We start from the raw sequence: 14,864 nt of genomic DNA on the forward strand, positions 1-14,864 counted from the left end.
AGGCCATGTGGCCATGCTGTGCTACAGCTGCAGAACTTTCCTGTGCAATATGGCCACAGCTTCTGAAAAGGGAGACATGTTCCAGCACTAACAGGAGCTTTCTGTGTTCCTTCCCAGGGACCCACGGCTGCAGCAGCACATGGGGTTCTTCAAGCCCCTAGCATGTGCTGCCAGGGCCACAGCTCCCAGCTCTTGCTGGGCTCATCCTGCTGCCAGCACTGCCAGGATCCCCCAAAACGCAATAGCTGACTCAAAACAGCTGCTTCAGAGGGGCAGGGGACAGTCCAGTCGGTCCGGGAGAACCAATTCCTACTGCTACACCAGAAACCCACTGTTTTTAGTATTCGTTTGTCATATTTTCCCACCCTGGGGCCTGGCGGGGCTGTCAGAGGCCTGAGGGCACAGGATGGAGCTGCTCTGGGATCAGCTTTGTAAGGAGAGTCAGTGGCACAGGCAAACCCCTGGCACTGCCTGAGCCAGAGACTCTGCCCCCCACCTTCTGCTCCACACCACCTTTCCCCCTCCCCTCTTGCCCTGTCCCTACAAAGATTTGGTGGCACTGACTGGAGCAGCAGTGTCTGCACAGTCACCATTGGACTTCAGAGGGAACACAATAAATAATTCAGAGAACCTTAAAAACAGTCATAAGGGAGAGGGCACAGGGTGGTGCCTGTCACCCAGGCCCCTGGGCAGGAGGTGCCCCATCCCCACGGGCATGGAGGTGGCACGGAGGGCTCAGCAGATCTGGCTCTTTGTAGCAAATGAGGCATGGACCGTCAGCGATTCCAGCAAAGAGAGAGGTTTATTACAACTAAGCAAGGCTTTTTGTACTGTGCTAAAAACATTCTTTTGTACTGTGCTAAAAATATTATTGATAGCATTCTTGTTAACTAAACAAAATCCCAAAATGGCCAAACACTGGCCACCTGCCACATCCTTATCACCTCCTGTGTTGCTGTTCACGCGTTCCCTCGACCAATTAGCACTTTGAGCAGGCGTTGTTCACGTGAAGCTTATATAACATGTCCGTCCTTCTTGTCTACATGTCGGCTGTACATTTCTCAAAGTGCTTTTCGTGAACTATCAGTGAGCAAAAGTGAGCAAAGGCTCTTTATTTATTCCATAAGACTTTTTTCGTCTCCCACAACTCTTCACCTGGTGCAGGACCGCGATGACAACGTCCCGCAGCGTCTGCGGCAGAGAGGGGACACGGTCAGTTGGTCCATGGGGGAACAGCCACCCCTGTGCCACTGCCTCTGCCCCCTTAGCCATGGCACCAGCCCCCTTGGAGCCCTGCATTCACCTGGGGTTTGCAGTGCTCCTCAATCCAGCTGAAGACACATGCTGAGAGCTCCTGAAAACTCGTTACAGAGATTGAGGCATTGAAGGACTGGAACAGGGAGTCCATGATGCCTTGGAAAACACTGAACTTCATCTCATCAGAGACCTGGTTTTTCCCCTCATTTGGGTTGTCCTGATGAGCTTTCACAATCTGCTCATAGTTCCTGAAACAAGCACAGCACACCAAGGTCAACAGTGAGACCTCCACGCTTGACTTCGAGCTGCCACTCCCAGCTCCCACGTCCCAGCTGTGAATTCCCACACCCAGCTCCTGCTCCTGGTTCCAAGCTCCAGACCTTCCCCCAGATAGAGAACCTCTGCAGAGCCCTGCAAGGATGTGAGGAAACAACAGGAAGAAGAGGGCATGACCCCAACAGCTCTTCCCTTACACTTTCATGATCTTCAAGGCCATCACATCTTTCCTGAGAGTAGAAACTTCCTCCTCCTGCTTTTTCTTTTCCTTGTGCAGGAACTGTATGTAGTCGATGGCTAAGCATGAAAACACAGAGTGAGGACTTGGGAGCACACATGTGTCCCCAGGATCCCCATGGGAGGTACCTGAGCCAGGGCACCATCAGCTCCCACTGACCCAATTCCCCTGGGGAAGGTGGGTGGGTGCAGGTGAGCAGCACCTGAACTCCCCAGAGCCTCATCACACAAGGTTCTAAGGTGCTGCACTTTGCCCTGCGCAGCTCAAGGGAGGAGGTTTAGCGGTTGATAGCTCCTCCTTCCCTCCCATCCCGGGACTCACTCTTTTGGAGGACGATTGCCTTGCTCAGCTTCTGCGAGCCGATGGAGAAATCCTGCTGCTCGCAGGTGGGGACGATGGCCTGCAAGTCATCGTAGCCTTTCTGCAGGGAAGCAGAGCCACAGTGTGTGGGCTCATCCTGAGACTAGGTCCACACCCAGATCCCACCACACAGCCGGTCAGAGTCAGGGCAGCTCCCAGCACACAAGAAAGCAGGGAGGGCAGATCCAGCAGCAAAACAGAAAAGTGCTAGAAAAGCTGAGTGCCAGAGCGGCCTGGGAGCAGCACTCAGCAGTGCTTGCTGCCTCTCGCCTCACCTTGATGGCATCTCGGCGCTTCTGCTCAGCCTGGGTGTGTGCCCGGCGGCGCCGGTCCTTGTACGACTCCTTGTAAGGCTCCTGATGGTAGTCACTGTCCTCATCATCTGTGGGGACAGAGCGTGGCTGGGGCTGAGGAGGGCAGAGGCACGAGGAGGAGCACAAGGGACCACTATGGCTGCAATCAGGCCAAGGATTAGCCCCCACCCTGGTCAGCTACAGCAGGCTGGGCCACAGTAAAGCCTTCCAAGGGGTCCCGGCAACCCTTTCCCTCTCCTTGGGAAGCTAAGGAGGAGGCATATGCTGGCAGCTCCTTTGGAATGCATCAAAACCAGAGTGATTCTCAACTCCAAACCCTGCTGGGAATCACAGAACCCTGATGCTGTTCCCACCACCTTCCTCCTCCTCAGGATAGGAATCCTGCCTAGCCACTCTCACCCCCTCGGCACGGAGCAGACCTGGAGCCCAGCCCGTGCCGGATTCCCCAGGAGCAGAAACACCCGGTCACGGAGGACAAACCCCACCTGTGTTGGGGACAGAAGAGGCACTGGTGGAGCCGATGCTGTTGGCCCGGGACACTATGCTGCCTTTCCGCGCATTTTCCATGAAGAGCGCTGGAAGAAGAGCGTCCCTGGGTCAGTGCCCAACGCGGGGTGCGACCGGGCGCAGGGACGTGAGGGGCGTCCCTGGGCAGCCGCTGCCACCCTCGAACGGGGGTGGCGCGGGCCGGACACGTACCAGAGTCCAGGCCATTGTCGCCGTAGGCCGCGTCCACCTGCTCGGGGCCGGCGGGCGGAGGAGACACATCAGCGGGACTGGGGCGGCGACCGCGGCCCGCGCCCCGGAGCGCCCCGGCCCGAGCAGCACCCACCACCCCCGAGGCGCGGCTCCGCCGGGGCCTCTGGCCGCCGCCCCTCGCCCAGGCACTGACTCCAGGCGCTCCCCGCCCCAGCACCCCCAGCCCGGCGCTCACCTCGCCCGACCGCCACGAGCCCCGGCCCGGCCCGCCGCCCTGCGCCCCCGCGGCACCCGCGGCGCGGCCCGGCGCGGCCCGACCCGATCCCGATCCCACCTTCCCCCACGAGTCCTCGGCCGCGGCGCCCGGCGGCTCCGCCATCTTCCGCGCGCCCGGTCATGTGACCGCCGCACCGCCCGCCGGGGAACGCGGCCCGCCCCGCGCCGCCAGGGGGCGCCCGCAAACTCGTGACGTCACGGGCGGCGCGTCGCCGCCGCGCGCTCCCGGTGCGGGACCTGGCCGGGGAAGCGCCTCGGCACCGGGAGTGCCACACCGAGCCCCGCGGCGCCGGGGGCCGCAACGGGAGCTGGGAGGGCCGGCGGCATTGGAGCCCTTGCGGGGGCGAGTGAGGGTACGGCACCGGCGCACGGACACGCACTGCGGGAGCAGCCTCTTTACTGTCACCTAGCGGGGCTCAGCCCTGCAGGGTCCCCTGCACCGGGGCATGGCAGGGCGCCCCGGGCTCTCGCCGGGGCTGGACGGGGCCGGCGGTCTCGGTCCCGCGCTGCTCCGTCCGCCGGTTCACCGCGGGCAGTGGTGGCAGGACGCGGGCCTTCACGGGACCGTGTGGGACTGTCCCTCACGGGCTGGGCTCCGCGCTCAGGCGCTGCTGCAGCAGGTCCCAGGCCTTCTGCACCTGCCAGAGAACCAGCCGGGGCGACACTTGAGAGCCCGTGGATAAGGTGAGCGGCACCTCGGCTCAGGGCAGGAGCGTCCCACGAGGGTCTCACACCTCCTCTTCCCTGCTGGCTGAATTTACATCCCCAAAGCCACCCCTCTGTGGTCGTGTCCAGAGGCAGCCTCGATGGTGAGCAGCACACCCAGGCACACCAGGCACTGCCTGAGCACAGCACTGAGCCCTCCTGTTCCTGTCACCCCTGCTCCTGCAGGAGCCCCAGGCTCACCTGCTGGCGGGTGATGTCCGGCTCCCAGAGGGTGCAGAGCACCACCTGTGACTGCTCTACCCGCTGCCTGTTGGTCATTTGGCTCTGCAGCCGGCGGCGAGCAGCCTCCTCGCTCAGCCCATCCCTGGCCACGATGCGCCTCACAGCCTGGCAGGGACACAGGGGACACTCAGGTGCTTGGCGAGGGAGGCTGAGGACCAGCCCCGGCAGCAAGTGAGGGGCCCAGGGCATGCCCACCTCCTCCTCCGGGATGATGGCTGTCCACACCTCGTGGACCATGTCCTGCCAGCCAGCCTCCAGCAGCACAGCAGCGTCCAGCACACACACTGCCTTCCCTACAGAACAAGGGCATTCCTCAGTGCCTGGCCATGGATGGCAGCAGCCTGGGCTCAGTCCCACCTTCCTGCTGTGCAGATGCTTCATTGCTGAGCTGAGGCTGTCACAGAGCCACCCCCCTTACCTTGAGCATCAGCCTCCCTGACCCTCTCCTTTGCCATCTGGGCTATTTTGGGCCACACAATGTCCGTCAGGCTCTTCAGCTGCTCCTAGAAAGGACCACAGCAGGATTTGAGATTTGGTCCCTTGCCCTCAGAACCCCATGGCAGCCAACCAGGAGAGTGGGGGTGTAAGCAGTCAGGGGACACCAAGGAAGGGCTGAAGCTGTGGGGTGGGTCCAGCCCGTCGCCAAGAACTGAGAAGGAAAGCTTTCATGCTGGCTGGAGGCTCACATTCCTGCAGACAGGATTGGGTTGGTTTTCCCTGTTATTTTCCTTGTCCTGCCATTAGGAGAGACCTCAATCTCCACTGTGAGAGTTGCTTTGCTCCACAGCCCAGCAGGCTCCCTGTGCAGCAGGTCCCAAGACCTGTCAGACCAGGGAACTCCTTGGGCTGCCTCCACTTTGGCCTGGGGCAGCAGCAGAGCAACAGGCTGAGCACCTGTAAAGGCCAGGTGCCACTGAGCCCCCCTGGGTACAAGGGGCAGAGAGCACTGGGTCTGGGTATGCCAGGTCTGTGCTCCGAGCTGGGTGAAGGAAAAGCATGGTATAGAGAAGACAATGGGGACAGGGACAAGAACAGGGAGACAGCAGCAGCTGCAGGGTAAGAGCAACATATCCACCACAGCTGCTGACTCAGCTACAGAGATGGGATCTGTCCCACCCTGTCCACAAGCCACTGACAGGGAATACAACCAGAAAGGTGTCTTCATCTTAAGGGCCGAAAACTTTAAACCCCTGGTACAAGAGGATAACTGCCCCCACTTGCAGGATTAAGTATTTACAATAAACCTTTTACCTGGTTTCCAAACACTTTGGCCCCAAGGACTTTCCTGTTAATCGTCCCATCTTTGTTCAGGATCTCTGCAAGGCAGAAGAACAACAGGTTTGGGTGGGACGAATCTCATCCCTGTGGCAAGTCTGGGTTGGGGAAACGGCTTTGGCACAGGCTCTCAGCAGAAAAGAGCTGTAAGACCTAACCTATCAGCTCTTCAGCTGACTCCTGAAAAGGACAGGGAAGACCTTTTTCCAGGCAAACAGCAGCCTGCTTCATCCCTCCTCACCAGCAGCTCTGACATGGGACACATAACACTTGGGGAGCCTGAAACCCATGGGGTGGGAGTGGGACACAGGCCAGGGCTCTCTGGGACGTCCCTCCCTCCCCTTCCTCCTCCCCACATCCTCCAGTGACTCTACCTGCCCCAAAGGCCGCCACCACTGGCTCGTAGGCTGGGCCACCAGGGACATAGACAGCATGGCCCAGCTTGTCGGCATCGATGACAAACGCGCCCAGGTGCCCCAGGAGTTTGGCGATGGAGGTTTTCCCACTCCCAGTTCCCCCCGTCAGGCCAATCACATACGGGCGCAATGGCAAAGTTGGGTCTTGCTAAGGGAAAGAGGAAAGCCGTGACAGCAGACAGAGAACTGGGCTTTGCTGGAGAGGGATCCTGACACCCCAGCTTGGAGATGACCATGAAAGACCCCAGCCTGCAGAGCAGCAGGCAGCCTTCCCAAACTCTTTGACTCCCGAAACTCCCACCCCTCCTCCCGGGCACACCACTCCCACTGCAGCTGTGGCTCTACAGGTCCCCTCACCCGTGGGGGCTGCAGCAGTGTCCCCAGCAGCCTCTGCCGGAGGCTAGAGGAGCTGATCTTCTCCTCCTCGTTCTGACTGTGGTCGGGGTCCTTCATCAATTGGATTTCATGAAGAGCCAGCTCCGGGAGCCCCTGATGAGAGAAGGGAGCCCCGAGGGCTGTCAGCCATGAGAATCCAGTGGAGGGAAGAGACAAATTGAGACTAAATTTGCCCCCAGGCAACGTCAGGCAGGGCGAGAGGGTGGGCAGGGGTAGCCCACCGGGCTCCAGCGTGGAAATTACGTTTTCAAGTCTCTTCCTGTTCACAGCCTCCCCTCCACGGCGGGTCTCCTCACTGACCACCAGGCACTGCAGGTCAGGGTCTATGATTGAGGGGCCAAAGGGGTCGGCCAGAGGCACGATGTCATAGCACAGCGAGGGCTTCACGTCCTCCAAGAACTCGCGCAGCTTTGCCGCCCGCAGCTCGTACGGCTCGATCAGCTCCGGCAGGACCTTGTCTGCCAGGTGCCAGGAGGGCAGAGAAGCACAAGAGTGACGGAAAAGCAAGACCAGGAGATGGAAGACAACACCCATTTGGGACTTTGAGCGCTGCCTCCCCCTCCCCCTGCCCTCGCTGCACATGGTTGTGGACAGGACACTAGGTCCCTGTTGGATCCCCAGTGACACTCTGCCTGGGTGGCACCACCTTGGGTGGGTGGCTGCCACGATTTCACGTGTCACTGGGCCCCGAGATCACTGCCCTGCCCCGGGGAGCACCAGGCTGACCCCTCGACCCCACGCAGTGCCATGGCCGCCCCGGACTCACGGCGGAGCAGGTCTCCGTCAGCCACCCCGGCCAGGAGCCGCCGCCGGGCCAGGAGGCAGCAGGCGCTGAGCAGGAGCCGGTGGGCGCCGTGGAGCCGGTCGAAGGTGCCGCCAACCGCCACGTCCGAGAATTCGGGGAGCGCCGCGTCGGGATCCTGCTCGGGGTCCCCCTCGGGGTCCCCCCCGGCGTCCCCCGCGGTGTCCTCGCCCAGCAGCATCGCGGGCAGGCTCGGCGGGCAGCCGTACACAGCCGCGGCCAGGCGCTGCAGCCCGAGCTGCACCGGCTCCGGCGGCCCCGGCGCCTCGGCAGCGGCTGCCAGCAGGACGCGGGGCGGCCGTGCCAGGCGGCAGCCGGGGCCGAGCAGGACGCGCAGGTCCAGCCCCCGCCGAGCCGCCGCCGCCGTATACAGCGCGGCCAGAGCCCGCAGCAGCGCGGGGCCGGGGGGCGGCGCGGCGGGACCGGCGGCGGGGCCGGCCAGCCGCAGCCCCGGCTGCAGGTGCACGTACAGCGGCCCCGCCACCAGCCCTGCCGCCGCCGCCACCAGCCCCGCCGCCCGCCGGGGCAGCGCGGGCAGCGGCGCCGTCAGCACCAGCAGCCCCGAGGCGAAGGGCGGCATCTCCCCGCCGGAAGCGCCGCCGACCGGAACGGCGACGGGAACGGGACCGGAACAGCACCGCCTCCCGGGCAGCCCCGCTGCGGGCGGGCGGTGTGCTCGGCTCCGCCCGCGGGGGGAGGAGACCGGCAGGCCCGGCCACACTGGAGTCCCGCCCGCCTTGCGAGGGCACGGGGGACCTGGCGGGGGCACGGCGTGAGAGGGACGGAGTCGGAATCGGAATCGTGCGGCTGCAAAGGGTTTTATTGGGGACGCGGCGGAACCGAGCACGCGACCGGGTCCGGGTCCGGGCTGGGGGTTCGCATGGCAGTGGCTACCGGTGTTCTGGCGGCTCTGCTCAGGGCTGCTCCCCGCTGGCTTCGCTGCCGCCGAAGACGAAGTCGTGCATGGCGCGGACGTACGCGGAGCCGTCGGGGCTGCTGAGCCGCAGGCGCCAGAGCGGGGCGAGGAGCTCGGTGCTGGCGCAGCGGAGGGGTGGGCAGGGGCTGCCGATGGCCTCCAGGAACACCTGGCACGGCAGACGGGTCAGAGCTGTCCCCGGCACGGCCCCACGGCCACCCCCGCCCCGTGGTGACTGACCGGCAGGACCTCCTCCACCTCCTGGGCCGCGTCGCGGAAGATGCTCTGACAGTGCCACAGGTAGCGGCGGTACAGCCCCTGTGTCTCAGCGTCCAGGGCCCGCATCTCGCTGCCCTCAGGGTCGGGGTGCTGCAGGTTGGCCAGGAAGCTGGTGTGGACGGGCCCACACTCCACCAGCGTCAGGCTGCAGGAGGGAGCACATGAGCTGCCACCGTACCCCCACCCTGGCATCCCCATTCTGGTGGGAAGGATCCAACCCTCGTGGCACCACCGGTACTCACTGGATGTTGAAGGGGCGCAGGACGATGGCCAGACTCTCGCACAGCCCCTCCACTGCAAACTTGCTGGCACAGTACACAGCATTGAAGGGCAGCCCTGGGGCAGAGCCGCAGCCTGAGCACCAGGGCTCTTCCCCGCGGCTCCCTGTGCCACAAGGTGCTGGGGGTCCCACCTTGCAGCCCCCCAATGCTGCTGGAGACAATGATCCGCCCGGCCCTGCGGCTCTTCATGGCAGGCAGGAATGCCTGGATGGTTCGAACAGCTCCAAAGAGGTTCACATCAAAGAGAGATTTCATGGCCTGGTCAGAGCAGGTCTCCAGTGGTCCCATCAGTCCCACGCCGGCATTGCAGACTGCCAGGCATAGTGCAGTCAGCTGGGCACGGTGCCGTCAGCCAGTCACTGTAGCCCCACACACCAAGTGCCAGAAGGCAGAAATGGGGGGGCCTTTCCCTGTTAATGGGCCCTTGGCACCCCCAAATCCATCTCCTGCACCTCTGCCCCTCTAAACATGTCCTGTCACAGCCCTAGGTCTGCCGCACCTCCCATGATTTCAGATCTGCTCCTGGTGCCCTGGGGTGGGTTGTGACCCCGGAGAGGTCCTCCAGCCACCCCAGGGACACTGGGGGCACCAGGAAGAGCCATACCCAGCACATCCAGCCGCTGTCCCTGCACCCGCTGTGCAGCAGCTGCCAGCGAGCATGGGTCAGTGACATCCAGCTGCAGGACCTCCAGCGTGTCAGGGCAGCAGCCTCCCAGGCGCTCCAGCAGCCGCTCACCCTTGGCCAGGTCACGCATGGTGGCATAAACTGGGGAGAGAATGTGGCTCCAGGCATCAGGGTCACTGAGCACCAACCCCAGACCATCCCCAGGCTCCCACTGTCCTCAGTGAGGCACTGCCTGGCCCACCCCAGAGACCACCTGGGGCTGCTGGACCCCCCGGGGCACCATTGACCCTTTACCTTTGAACCGGCGAGTGGCGTCGGCTGCCAGGCGTGCAGCCAGCCCCAGGCCGATGCCTGAGGAGCAGCCTGTGATCAGCACTGTGGTTCTCTCCATGACTGGCAGTGCTGGCCAACAGGGCCACTCCATTTAAGAGGGCTGGGAAGGGGTCCCCCCGCCCCATGCCACCGTGTTGTGTCTGCTGCCTTATCTCAAGGCCAGAGATAAAGCCTTGAGACCACCTCCACCCACCTCCCTGCACATGTCTGGGGCTCCCTGTGCCTTGATCCTCATGCAGGTGGTGTGATAAAGGCTCCACCGAGCCAGGACACCCCTGCCAGAGGAGGCTCTGGGGCACAAGGGGAGCCGCAGCCCCAGAGATCTGCACCAGCTGTGCTTTGCTGTGCCAGGCATCCTGGCCGCCAGGATGCCTCTGGCAGTGTGTTATTCCTGCTATGCAGGCTCAGGGCTGAGCTGCTCCTCTGCCCCCCACGTTCCACACAGTCCTGAGCTAGCAAAAGGAGTTGGACACTCATGGGAGAAAAGAGTCTTTATTTGCTCCACATGTGGGCTCTGCCCAAGCCCCAGCTGTGGAAAAGGCCTCAAAAACTCCATCCTGGGAGTGCAGCCCCAGCAACACTGCAGGCAATGCTGCAAAGTCTTCTATAATACAAAAGGCACCAAATGTGGGGAGGGCCATGCAGTACCATGTCCCCACAGGCACTGGGGTCCAGGGCTGCTCTGCCCCCCTGCCCACTGCAACCTCCCTATCTGCTTCTCCCCCGTCACTGCCCCTGCTAGCCAGCCAAGGCCCCATGGCATGGACACATTTGTCCTGACCCTCTGCAGTGTCCCACCAAGCTTCCAGCTGAGAGCACTGGAGCAGTCCAGCTATCCTGAGAACAGGCTCTTGGCAGGCAGAGCTGAGTACAAAGCATGGTGCAGGATGGGTCCCTGGGGCACAGCCTGGCCCCTTCCATCTGCCAGCCCCTGCTCTACCTGCCAGCCCCTTGTCCATGTGTCAGCCCCTCTTGGGTTATGTCCTGCCCATTCAGGGGAAATGGGGGGTCCAAGCTGGCTGGGGGCCACCAGGACCCTATGCTCCTCTTCCAGTACAGCCAGGAGCCATCAGGCCAGGAACCCAGATGGGGGAGGGTGCAGGGGCTCTGTCTACCCTCCCTGGGGGAGGCTCTGGAGGCAGAGCCCAAAGTCACGCAGGCACAGCTTGGCTGCGCCTCAGGGCGCTGGGGTAGTATTTGAGGAACAGCTTCCTGGAAATCTCCATCGTATCCCCAGTTGGCACAGCTGGGTAGCGCTTCTTGTTGTAGATGAAGCCTCTCTCCACTTGGAAAACAGCCTGGTTGAACTGGTCCTGGTGGAAGGGGCGGCCTGAGTTGAGGCTCTCCACCAGCACAGAGACAAAGAGGCTCCAGCGCACACTGTAGTAGTCCAGCACCAGTCCCCCCAGCTGCTTGTTGGCATAGTCCAGAATGTTCCCGCTGGGTCCCCAGAGTGTCACCTGGTTCCGGGCATTCAGCTCATACTGCTCGGCCTCCTGATCACTGGTGGCCATGGCACGGGCATCCTCCAACCAGCGGCCAAGGAGGAAGAGCCTGTGGCTGGAGAGGAGGCTGTCCAGCTCTGGCAGCAGGTCGTACACCAGCACGCCACCGGTCGTCAGCAGCTCTGGCAGCGCGTGGCTCTGGAAGGCCTGGCGGATGCTCAGGTAGTAGTCGCTCACCAGCTGCTGGGCTGCCTGCCGCGTCACATCCACCAGGTCGTAGAGGAAGGTGGGACTGGAGCCCAGCTCGGTGCCAGCGCTCAGTAGCAGGCGCCAGGCTTCGTACACATCGCTGGCGTTGTACCAGAGCTCCGTGTCCATGTGCAGCGAGGGCCGGCGCACCAGCGGGCTGCGGTTGTGGTTGACGCAGACACCAGTGCAGTTATAGACACTACGGAGGAGCAGGCGCCAGGCACTGGCTGCAGCAGCGTTTGGGGCACCATAGCGGCGCTCAGCGTAGCGAGTCACCCAGCTGGGGAGGTCAAGGGGCTCCTGACGCCAGCCCAGCTCGTTCATCAGCTCGTACACCATGTCGTTCTGCTCAATGCCCTCTGGCACCAGCCCCGTGCCCACTATGGTGGAGTTGGGGAAGCGTCTAGCTGCGAAGGGGCCGTGGTTGATGGCCTCCACAGTGCCAAAGAGACCGTGGTTGCCCCCGAAGTTGTGCAACATGCACCAGATGAAGGGCTGCCCATAGAAGGACTCTGTCCACTGGTAGACGGGCTTGGACTCAGCAAAGAGGTCGAGGACAATCATCCTGCCGAGGGGCACACCATGCAGCAGGGCCCGCACCTGTGCTGGCTGCCAGAAGTCGGGTTGGTGCTGGAAGAGCCAGCCCTGCATCAGCCACAGTGCCTTGGGGTCAGCTGGAGACAGAAGAGCACCAGGTGAAGTTCTCTCCAGGCAGGGCCCACAGGTGTCTCATGAGGCCCTGAGGCCACCAACCACCCCTCAAGGGGGTTTTGGGGGTCTGGCACCAATGGGGTGTGCATGGGGCCCACAGACACCTCCCCCAGCCCTGCTATCCCACCTGGATCCCTGCAGCTGGGCCAGCACTGACCTACCTCCTGTCATTGACCTGAAAACAGCATTGCTGACTCTTGAGAGATAGGCAGGGTCAGAGGAGAGGGGGGTCATCTCGTTGAAGGTGTCTGCGGCATAGACGTGGTCTGTGCCAAACTCCTTCATCAGCTCCTTCAGGAAGAGGGTCCCGATCACCTGGAACATGGGGTCCTCTGGGTCCAGCAGGTAGATACATGAGTAGGCACAGTCAAAGTGGCTCCAGTGCCCCAGGCGAGTGGCATTCACACGTGGGAAGACCCTGCACCAGCAGGAAGAGATGGAGTTCAGGAGAAGGAGAGGACAGGACCACTGTGCCCATGTGGGGACAGGGCAGCCTCCCACGGAAGCCACAGTGGGAAGTGCTGCCGGAGGTGAGACCCGGGGAGGGCCCAGGGCTGAGCCCCCGGGCAGGAACTGCACCTACCGAAGGATGCCCTGCGGCACGTGGCCCGCGAAGGCCGGCAGCACCGTGGTCATCCCCAGCGAGCGCATCCGCTCCACGATCCGGTACTGGGAGAGAGAAGGAGGGAGGGAGCAGAGGGAGAGAAGCCCCCACTTTCCCGAGAGGGGACCCCGGGCGCTGCTGCAGCTCGGGGCGGGGCGGGGGGAGCCCCGAGGCTCCGTGAGAGCAGCCTCGGCCAGGAGGACCAGGGGGTGACAGGGGTTTGCTCCGGGCGGGCGGGGCCGCCCCCGGTACCTGCAGGTAGAGCTGCTTGAGGTGCCATGCGGGCGGCAGCGGCCCGGCCCAGCGGCGGAGATTCCCCATTCGGTTCCAGGCCAAGAACGCGGGGCCCGTGAAGTACTTGTCGATCTCCGACTGGTTCAGCCCCAGGTTGAGGTAAACCTGCGCCGGGCGCCGGAGGTCAGCCAGTCCCACGGCTCCCGGTTCCACAGGTCCCGCCACCGCCACCCTTTCGGTTCCGGTTCCGACGCCCTCCCGGTCCCCGCCGCCCCTCGGCCCCGGTCCTCACCCGCTGCCAGATCGCCTCCTGCCCAGCGAAAGCCGGCGCCAGGTTGATGCCGCTCAGCGCCATCCAGTCGATCTCCCGCTCCCAGCGCGCCCAGTCCCACCAGGCGAAGGAGTAGCTCTGGGCGCAGACGTTCTGGTAGTAGCGGTACCTGCGGGAGCGGCGGAGGCTGCGCCCGGGACCCCGCGGCCCCCTTACATAACACCGCCTTGTCCCGCGCTAACGAGGCGTGAGCGGCGCCCGGCCCCGCGTCCCCGTTACCTGCCGGGGGCGGCGGCGCGGATCTCGGCCCGCAGCCGCGGCAGCGGGTCTGGCAGGCGGAGCTGCGCCCCGGACCACGACAGGTGGCAGCCGCAGAAGTCTCGCAGGTAGCGGTAGAGGCCGGCAGCCGCCGCCACGCCGCTGGAGCCCGTAACGGACACGGCCACGGCAGCGCCGGGAGGTGACCACAGCCGGTAGATGTCGGGCCCGCCAGCCGCCAGCTCCGGGTCCACCGACAGGGACACGGCGGCGGCCCGTGGGCCAAGCAGGCGTCGCGCCAGCGCCCGCACCGCCTCCTCCTGCCGCGCGTCCCCCGCTCGCGCCGCCGTCGCCGCCAGCAACAGCAGAAACGGCAGCGCCAGCCCAGGTCCGGGACCCAGTCCCCGTTCGGGTCCCAGTTCCGGGCCTCGCCGCACCGCCATCGCCGCTTCCTGACCCTGCGCCGAGCCCCGCCTCTCCCGGTACCGTCCCGCCCGCCGCAGGTCCCGCCTCTCCCGACCCCGCGGCGCTGGGCGGTCCCGGTGGCGGGGGGCGGGCCCGATCTGTCACCGGCCGCACAGGGGAGCGGGGCTGGTTCCGCGGGCAGGTCCGACCCCTTGGAGCAGGGACGTCCCGGGCCGGCCGGTTCCGGCAGCCAGGGCGGGTTGGGGCAGGGGACAGGCTCTCCCTGAGCCCCGGGGCCACTGCGGCCCCTTCCCCGCCCGCCCCAGCTGCCCGAGCAGGGGCCGGGTTTGCAACTGCTGCCCGCGGCAGCGGGACTCCCGCGGCTCCGGGCTGTTTCCAGTTTCGCGACACCCGTGACGGTTCCGCACCGCCGGGGCAAGCGGGCCGCGGCGGCCCCGCCCATCCGCCAGCCCGGGAGCTCCCGGGACTGACCGGGACCCGCTGCGGCCGGCCGGGGGCGCTGCGAGACCAGGCAGCGGGGACACCGCCGGTGCGTCGGGCGGGGGAGCGCCCCGGTAGCCCCAGCACCACCCGGAGCTGCCCCGTCCCTGGCCGCCGAGGCGAACCCCGCCGGGGAACGGGGCAGAGCGGGTTCGGGCTGCCCGGGGGTTCTCTCTGCTCCAGGGGGAATGCGTAGGGACTTCCAGGACAGAGCCGGCTGCGGAGCGGCTCGGGGAAGGGATGGGGGAGCTCGGGGCTCCCTGCGCATCCCCAGCATAGCCCAAGTCACCAGGGCTGCGCCTGAGACCCCAAAGCCATGGAAACGGACAGAAATGTTGTGAATGCACAGGAGAGTGGTGAAGAGCAGAGAGAACATCCCCCCAGCCAGCTAGGACCTACAGCTGCAGGAAAAGCATCCCCTGGACCAGCGGGAAGCAGGTTCCTCATTCAAGGGGTGCCGGGAGGCTGGGGCCACAGTTCAGCAAGGCCTCTCAC

The 14,864-nt window shown here is 64.3% G+C and overlaps 4 protein-coding genes across 6 annotated transcripts; all 4 read right to left on the reverse strand.

The window, feature by feature from the left end:
- Nucleotides 1-783: 783 nt before the first annotated feature.
- Nucleotides 784-3,798, reverse strand: MLX (MAX dimerization protein MLX). 3 transcript variants are annotated; one of them, XM_085039830.1, is made up of 8 exons: nucleotides 3,380-3,798; nucleotides 3,145-3,181; nucleotides 2,931-3,020; nucleotides 2,407-2,513; nucleotides 2,093-2,192; nucleotides 1,731-1,830; nucleotides 1,304-1,505; nucleotides 784-1,191 (listed from the first exon to the last, which is right to left on the reverse strand). In XM_085039830.1, exons 1-8 carry the CDS (start codon nucleotides 3,521-3,523, stop codon nucleotides 1,084-1,086), a joined length of 888 nt encoding a protein of 295 aa, XP_084895956.1. In that variant the 5' UTR covers nucleotides 3,524-3,798; the 3' UTR covers nucleotides 784-1,083. The 3 variants fall into 3 exon arrangements, with proteins under 3 accessions (XP_084895956.1, XP_084895957.1, XP_084895958.1); XM_085039831.1 differs by having other exon boundaries at nucleotides 3,479-3,793; XM_085039832.1 differs by lacking the exon at nucleotides 3,145-3,181 and having other exon boundaries at nucleotides 3,479-3,794.
- Nucleotides 3,799-3,800: 2 nt separating this feature from the next.
- On the reverse strand, nucleotides 3,801-7,887 carry COASY (Coenzyme A synthase). The gene is made up of 9 exons (XM_085039823.1): nucleotides 7,222-7,887; nucleotides 6,699-6,913; nucleotides 6,417-6,548; nucleotides 6,018-6,207; nucleotides 5,620-5,684; nucleotides 4,787-4,871; nucleotides 4,564-4,661; nucleotides 4,327-4,473; nucleotides 3,801-4,058 (listed from the first exon to the last, which is right to left on the reverse strand). Exons 1-9 carry the CDS (start codon nucleotides 7,835-7,837, stop codon nucleotides 4,002-4,004), a joined length of 1,605 nt encoding a protein of 534 aa, XP_084895949.1. The 5' UTR covers nucleotides 7,838-7,887; the 3' UTR covers nucleotides 3,801-4,001.
- Nucleotides 7,888-7,956: 69 nt separating this feature from the next.
- On the reverse strand, nucleotides 7,957-9,802 carry HSD17B1 (hydroxysteroid 17-beta dehydrogenase 1). Its single transcript, XM_085039829.1, has 6 exons — nucleotides 9,653-9,802; nucleotides 9,338-9,499; nucleotides 8,865-9,044; nucleotides 8,695-8,788; nucleotides 8,414-8,597; nucleotides 7,957-8,342 (listed from the first exon to the last, which is right to left on the reverse strand). The coding sequence occupies exons 1-6, from the start codon at nucleotides 9,780-9,782 to the stop codon at nucleotides 8,172-8,174; spliced, it is 921 nt and encodes a 306-aa protein (XP_084895955.1). The 5' UTR covers nucleotides 9,783-9,802; the 3' UTR covers nucleotides 7,957-8,171.
- A 365-nt stretch (nucleotides 9,803-10,167) lies between these two features.
- Nucleotides 10,168-14,019, reverse strand: NAGLU (N-acetyl-alpha-glucosaminidase). The gene is made up of 6 exons (XM_085083384.1): nucleotides 13,485-14,019; nucleotides 13,227-13,374; nucleotides 12,953-13,099; nucleotides 12,680-12,765; nucleotides 12,258-12,514; nucleotides 10,168-12,059 (listed from the first exon to the last, which is right to left on the reverse strand). Exons 1-6 carry the CDS (start codon nucleotides 13,904-13,906, stop codon nucleotides 10,843-10,845), a joined length of 2,277 nt encoding a protein of 758 aa, XP_084939510.1. The 5' UTR covers nucleotides 13,907-14,019; the 3' UTR covers nucleotides 10,168-10,842.
- Nucleotides 14,020-14,864: the final 845 nt, after the last annotated feature.

Source organism: Lichenostomus cassidix, chromosome 27 (genome assembly GCF_008360975.1).
Source record: "Lichenostomus cassidix isolate B80296 chromosome 27, HeHo_3.0, whole genome shotgun sequence".
Lineage (NCBI taxonomy): Eukaryota > Metazoa > Chordata > Aves > Passeriformes > Meliphagidae > Lichenostomus > Lichenostomus cassidix.